The sequence below is a fragment of the Stylophora pistillata genome, chromosome 4, assembly GCF_964205215.1.
Source record: "Stylophora pistillata chromosome 4, jaStyPist1.2, whole genome shotgun sequence".
Classification (NCBI taxonomy): Eukaryota; Metazoa; Cnidaria; class Anthozoa; order Scleractinia; family Pocilloporidae; genus Stylophora; species Stylophora pistillata.
The window spans coordinates 9,473,757-9,481,131 of NC_142522.1; the positions used below are offsets into that span (position 1 = coordinate 9,473,757).

Below are 7,375 nucleotides of genomic sequence, written 5' to 3' on the forward strand. Positions count from 1 at the left end.
GAGGGCCAAGACTCTTTATTAAAGACAATGTTACATCGCGCTTATGCGCTATCCTCCACAAAGGAGGCTTTTAATGAAGAATGCGCCAAATTGCGCTCCATTTTTATCACTATTGTTTTCATAAAACAAAGACTGAATGCATAATTGATGTATGGGGTTATATGGTACTCTTGCCAAATCTTCTGTAGGCACAGCGGAGAGAAATGCTGACGAGAGCAATATAGTCAGAATTTATCTACCATTCAAAGATCAGGTTTCAGCTAATTCTGTTCGGAGACAGCTGTGTGTTCTCAGACTAGGTTTACACTAGAGGAAATTGTTCCGGATTCGTGATGAATCCGAAACGTTTTAGTACAGGAGTCATCCTGCCGTTTACACGAAAGTGGACGAATCCGAAATAAAAACTTCCCTGTTTCGTCGTGTCTCCGGAGATTTTGAATCCGGAATTTAAAGTGGGAACTTTGAATCCGATAACTTTTGAATCCGGAAAGTTTTGTCGTGTAACCGCTCTTTTTCTCGAATCCGGATATTATTTCCACCTGCAATCTTTTGAGTTTGCGGTGAAACCAAAATGGATCTATTGCTAACATTGCTGGCGGTCTCCGGTTGCCTAATCTTGTTGCAGGTTCAGGCGATAAATGTTATCATGTGTACCGCAGTATTTCTGAAGAAACGCAAATTATTATTGCAAGGAAGTTTAACGTCACCCACACTTAATCGCCGACGACGTAGACTGCTTGGCATCTGTCCAACTCAAATTTGCCTCAGTGGCATCTGGGTCTACTCTAGCTTTTTTTGGGGGAGGCATTTTCACTTTGTCGATCGAACGACGAAACAACACTGGGCTTGGTAACCATTCCATTTCGAATGTTCCCGGAGTTGTCGTTGTGTGTAAACTGTCAGGAATCCGAATATCCTTTCAGTGTAAACGCCTACGAATTCGAATACTCCAAAATTGATAAATCCTGAAACATTTACGAATCCGGAAAACTCTCCTCTAGTGTAAACCTAGTCTCAGTAATAAGATTGGCCTCGTTTTGCAGCCAGTTTTTGTAAGCAAGAAATTACAACAAGACCTTAAACCTAAAGAACCCAAGCCATCAATTGTTAATCAGCGATGCGTTTTTTATCATTTTGTACGTAATCTGTGCGATGCAGATTATGTCGGCTATACGGCCGGACACCTTTTTCAACGTGTCGCTGAACACAAAAATTCGGCAATTGGCAAGCATTTTCATGAAGCGCATGGTAGGAGGGATCGTTTGAATGATAGTCATTTTAAGATTCTGAGAAAATGTCAAAGCAAATTTGATTGTTTAGTATTTGAAATGCTTTATATTAAGAAATTCAAACCTAATCTGAACGTGCAAACGGACTCCATACGTGCTAAAATTTTTGTTTCACCCGTAAATTATTTTCTCTTATTGTTCGTTTTTAGTATTTATAGAACTTATTTTTATACATTCTTGACTTGATAATGACGTTATGTTAACGTCGAAACGTCGTCGATTTTAGCTTTCTATAGCGTTTATCGTTTTTTAAATTTTACAATGTTATCAAGCAACGTTTTGTCGCAAGCTTTTATCGTCAAATAAATACGGTAACCAACTGGTGTTTAATATAAAGTTGATCTTTAATTTAAATATCGAGGCGTGATATTGATGTACTGAAGCTAAGAATGAATATCAGATGGTTGTATTTTATCTAGTTTTCATGTTAGAGCAAGACAAATCTGAAATTTGCATAAAAGTTTTCTTGTAAGGTTTGTTCGGGTGAATTATGTTTAGTCAATTCAATTGCAGGCTCTTCAGACTTTTGGAAGTATTAGACAATAGAAGTGTCGACGCTCACTTGCGCGTTTACTAAGTTACCACTCTATTGTGACCAGAAGAAGATCAGATCATTTTCTGTTGTTATGAATAGTACACTACGTTGCTCACTTATCAAGTTCATCAGCTCAAATATCGGGGTTAGCTCCCCACTGTCAAGTTTCAATGACGCCTCCAACTTTAGTTCCAGTCAGAAAGTGCTATAACCAAATAGGGATTTTTCCTGATGATTGTAAGGCCCTCCGTAGTGCTTCATGCAATCAACAAATATCGGGGTCAGTTCGCTAAAATATCGAGTCCCAACGAAACCTTTAAAATTGGGTTCCAGACAGAGTGGACCCTGGAAAAATGATGATTGACCGATTAAAACACTAAGATCCTGTCATATATACACATTGCGTATGTGAGAAAGATAATCGGCCCCAGTTTCTGACTCTCCCACCGTTTAACTGAAGCTTTAGTCGCGTTACCTTCAAGCAAAAGCTGGTCATATTACTCCCGGCATATTTTAACTCCCCTTATTTCAACCTTATACCACGGAGTTCAAAATGTTCATTCGACGGGGGAGTGCAGTTTGCCATTTTCAATTGTAAAGAAAACGTTCGTTGTTTATCATAGTAGGGTTCCTTACACGCTCAACAGCGCATATCTTTAGTTTCCCGGCCGGACTACACATCTCACTCAACTACTCGCTCACTTACTTCAGAGTTGGTCCCATTATAAATTTCAGTTATTATTAGCTCCTTCATTAGCTGTTTACAAAGAACCTGTAAAACCACTCACTATGTATACAAAAAAAATTCTCTATACGGCTGACTCTGTAATGCCAAGTACGTTGCTCCTGAAGGTGAAATATCTTCATTCAGGAGTGCAGAGTGGTACAATTATAAAGCCACATAATACCTGAATTCCTTCTATCTTTGAAAAACGTTGCTTATTCACTGATTTCAAATTCTCTTATCCATTTCTTTTAAGGGAGCCATCTATACCAACCTAGGATACATCACTGATATCCCCTGAATGCCGGGTTATACGTTGTCTAAGAACGGCACAGTTGATTCACGTTATTTGTGTTTGCTGTGCCAAAACATCCTCAAAGATCCTGTCCAGACGGGTTGTGGCCATGTCTACTGCATCTCTTGCATCTCAGACCTCAAGAGGTAAGCTAGAGTCACCGATCATAATTTTAATTCATTTCGAAATACAAGCCTATTCAGAGCACCACACTGCAGAAAAAGAATCTTAAAGGCTCATGCAGCTTTTGCAGAGGTGTTCGGTAAATGTATGAAGGGTTTGGTTCGAGTTAGCGGGGGTTGAGTGCACTGTGAAGAAAACTGTAAGATACTTTACTCGCGTAAAAAAGCTATAGAATTGCCTACATCAGCATCATCAATAGTGCATTCAACTTTTAACACTGAGAATAATTTTTCAATAAACAGGGATGATGGAACCTATACCTGTCTTGTTGACAAGACACCCTTTGCAGCAGACCAGGTAAATATGTAAGGACGCATTCTAAACATGAGTAAGCACTATTGGAGCTAAAGGATATCACAAGTATCTAGCCGAAGACCTGTCCGATAATACCTGTCACGAACAACGCAACACACTTGCGTTACGCATGTGATTTTATTGTGTAATTTAGTTAATCATCGCCATCTTTGGCAACCCCGTAACCCGATCTTTTCACGACGGGAATGACCTTAGTAAGCTTTAAGATACACGCGTTCGTCGCTTCTACGGAGAAATTTAGGAGTTGGAGAAATCTTTTTGCCTTCACACAGCCAGCAGGAATTATAACGTAAGCTTAATTTTAGTTTATCCTCTGCCGCTTATTTCTAATTTTAGTTTATCCTCTGCCACTTATTTCGTTCGTTGACGGAGAGTTCTCACTATTCGCAGCTATTCCGTTGCGTAACGCGTAAATTTTTTAATGTTGTAGTTTTCACCGCATGTTTCAGTGGTAACCAAGGAATAAATCGGTTTAAAATCAGGCCTGTAGTGTGTGGTTGAACTCGGCGAACTCCGGATCAATACTTCCCGCAAGGACTTGGTTCGGGAACGCGACAATACCTTTTAACGGAAAATGTTTCTTCGCATGTACATTGCAGATATTCCGCGACAACTTTATGAAACGCGAAGTTCTTTCCCTAGTAGTCGCATGCCCTAATTCACTGAATGGCTGTAAGTGGAAAGGGGAAGTAAGATATATTGAGGTAAGTCAAAGTCAGTAAAGCCAAACAACCAATCACAAAACAAATCGCAAGTACGGTGCATCATCTAGTAAAGTAAGGATAAAGTTTCAATTTAATTGGTTGAGAAGGAGGACCAATTGTTAAAAAAAAAAAAAAAAAAAAAAAAGAGAGAAAACACAAGACGAACCACTGAACGGTGGGAAACCCCTGCAACGAAGTACACTGACGTTGACCGGTCGGAAAAATTACCCTAATCTTTTTAAGAATTGTGACAATGTCGATCGAAATTGCTATCTATTTAACCTGTAAAACGTAAATTCATTATATCCTTTGCTAATCTCCTCTTGATTTCATTCCCAGTCTACTGATTTTTCGATGCGTTCTGCGAGAAAATCTCTTTGTCTTTTCTCAATCACGCGCGCCGATACGCAAAGAGAATACAATTAATGAACTGCCTTAAGATTGTATAAACTATATTCTTAGTACTAATGCAAAACACGTAGGAAATCTGTCGAACAGTACACAAAGAACGGCGCTTGATAGGGGTACTATAATCTTCTTTTCCTTCTTGTGCAGAAACACCGGTCTACCTGCCCTGAGGAAAAACAAAGATGCTCCAACCATAACTGTGAACAACGTGTGAAAAGATCCGATCTTCCGCGGCACCAGGAACACGAGTGTCTCTATCGCACCCAGCGGTGCTCCTTGTGCGATGATCTAATGACTGCTGCTGTTCTTAAGGTCAGTTTTATCACCCTCTTAAGTTACTTTTACCACAATAAAACTTTTCTCTTGGGCGTTTTTTAAGTCCTATCGCCAACATATTTTAGTTTGTTTCAAAGGCAATATCACAAGGTTTTTGCTATTCGTAAGAAGTGACACTAAATGATCAACAAGTTCTTTGAACAGGTTGACAGTGCCTCTTTCTTTTCTTTTCTCTTCGATTTTCTGCGTACACTTGCATTCAAACGTTCTTTTATTGAATCATCCCCAAAGTAAATGAATTCTCATCAAAAACTTCATAAATGGTTCCAATTCTCGTTCGTGTTTCTTAATTACTTATGTTTTATATCTATTCCAAATTTTTAGACTCATCAAATACAGGATTGCAAAAAGTATCCCATTCAATGTCGCGGATGTGGCAAAGAAGGAATTCCGCGAGAAGAGGTAGTCATATTTAAAACGTCATCCAATTTCATACACACTTCTCCCGGAGAACAGCCAAAATAGTTCAACTATCTCTGAGATTTTCCTCAACTCCGAGGGAGAGGTTTTACCATATTCTTATGATGCGCTACATTTGCATTCGTATGTGTCATTTATGTTGTTGATCTTTTTCATTTTTGTAGTGCACAAAAGTCTGTAGAATTAGATCGTGCAACTTAAATGTCCATCTTATCCTTAAACACAACCAATACAAGCAATATTACACCACGCATGCTCCTCTAAGGTACAGAGATTTAAAAATCCCTTGGTTGTAACCGCTGGGCTAATAACAAAGATTTTTACTTGCCCTTGATCTCAATCCACACAGATGGAGAGCCATGTTAACCCAATTCATGGTGACTGTGAGGCAGTCGAGAGGACCTGTGCATTTCAACAGATTGGTTGCAGCAACAACAAGGTTCGTGTCATAATGACGATTTTATTTCATTGCTTTTTCTAAACTTTTGAATTAAAGTATATCCTTCGTAAAGGCCACCTGCCTAAGTGATGGTAAAGTTTCCGAGTAGTTTACCCTTCCAAACACAGGCGTATCAATTGAGATCCCCTTCAAAGCCGTTTTTTTGAGATGTCTGGCGTCCTCAAAAAAGCAACGAAAGACATTTAATTGGAAACACTAAATCAACGAAAGTTTAAAAAAAAATCAGGAAAAAGGCAAAGAGGATTTGTCAAGTAGAGATTTCGTTTGTACAAGTCACCCTCCAAAAACGAGGGATGATTTTCCTAATCACTCTTAAACCCCTATACTAGCAGAAAATGAAGCAACCCGAGGTCAAGAAACATAATGAGCTGAGCGCAATTGTGCACATCAATCTACTGCTAACCTATGTCCTTCGGCTCGAGGAGCAAGTGAAGAGTCAGCTCTCTATGGGTGGTGCATGGGGTGGTAGCACCTCTGATCACTGGATAAGGCGATCCGAGATGACCATCGCTAACGCCACGTCCAGCATCGACACACTGGTACGAGAGCAAACCGATTTACGACAAAAGCTAGAAGATAATTCTAGGAGACTGGGTTCGATTGAAAAAGGAGTTTCAACCCATAGAGACCAGTTACCACAATCGGCAGTTTTCTCTTCGTCACAACCACTCCTCATGTCGGACGAGATTTCCCGACGTCTCACAAACGCCGAAAATGGCACCAATAACATCGAGTTCTTGGTAAACGAAACAAGGCGAGAGTTGACCGAAGTGAGACAAGAAGTATCGTCCATTAAACGCCAAATGGACGGTGCAGTGGACAGTATTAGACGACTCGAACGAAGAATGGAGTCTGTCGAACACAATTTGGCGCTCAGAAATGTTGCTTTGTCGGACATCGAAGAACACGTCCAGCAGCAGCAAGTCTCTACATATAATGGGATCTTACTCTGGAAAATATCGGATTTTGCACGGAAGAGAAATGAGGCGATAAATGGGCGACAGGTGTCAATGTATAGCCCGTGCTTTTACACCGGTCAGCATGGTTACAAGATGTGCGCACGACTTTACTTGAATGGCGATGGAATGGGTAAAGGAACTCATCTTTCGCTGTTCTTTGTTGTCATGCGTGGAGACTACGATGCGTTACTCCGCTGGCCATTCAGACAGAAGGTGACCTTCATGTTGTTGGATCAGGATTACGTAGAGCACGTGGTTGATGGTTTCAGACCCGATCCAAACAGTTCGTCTTTCCAAAGGCCACGAAGGGAATCAAACATCGCTAGTGGGTGTCCAATGTTTTGTTCTCTATCGGAGTTAAATAACCACGCCTATGTAAGGGACGATGTTATGTTCCTGAAGGTTATTGTGGATACTACAGATCTCTAAAGTTGCCAGGGCTTTTAGCAAGGTCTAAATATCTAATACAAATATTTCATCAGTTTTATAAAGAAAAGGTGAGTAGTTTCCATGAAAGTGTTTAGCGAAAAAAAAAAAGGAGCAAAAAACTAATTCATAGCATTTTAAATAATTTTGCATGATGATAGCTGTCATATCAAATGCCCTTGAAGTCCTTGTAATTCAGTAGTTGGAGGAACTTGAAATTTACAGAGTATTTCTCTACCTTACTTGTTCATGCATAAGGCGTATGTTAATCCAAAAAGAAACGTAGTGTAAATGCAAGGTGAGTAACTTTGCGAATTGCCA

General features: G+C 39.9%; 1 protein-coding gene and 1 pseudogene across 5 annotated transcripts in view; both read left to right on the top strand.

Annotated features, from left to right (window-relative positions):
* Positions 1-7,375, top strand: part of LOC111347413 (TNF receptor-associated factor 2) — a 33,907-nt gene that overhangs the window by 19,786 nt on the left and 6,746 nt on the right. For 4 of the 5 annotated variants that reach the window (XM_088757354.1, XM_088757355.1, XM_088757356.1 and 1 more), the window contains 7 exons: positions 2,805-2,989; positions 3,269-3,323; positions 3,941-4,045; positions 4,601-4,765; positions 5,114-5,191; positions 5,559-5,648; positions 5,999-7,375. The exon at positions 5,999-7,375 is cut by the window's right edge and continues 6,746 nt beyond it. In XM_088757354.1, coding sequence (XP_088613480.1) covers positions 2,850-2,989; positions 3,269-3,323; positions 3,941-4,045; positions 4,601-4,765; positions 5,114-5,191; positions 5,559-5,648; positions 5,999-7,057 — 1,692 coding nt within the window. In that variant the 5' untranslated portion in view covers positions 2,805-2,849 and the 3' untranslated portion in view covers positions 7,058-7,375. The remainder of the gene's footprint in view (positions 1-2,804; positions 2,990-3,268; positions 3,324-3,940; positions 4,046-4,600; positions 4,766-5,113; positions 5,192-5,558; positions 5,649-5,998) is intronic. The other variant, XM_088757358.1, reaches the window with a different exon arrangement.
* LOC148732354 (interferon-induced, double-stranded RNA-activated protein kinase-like) overlaps positions 7,346-7,375 on the top strand; it is a 14,869-nt pseudogene continuing 14,839 nt past the window's right edge.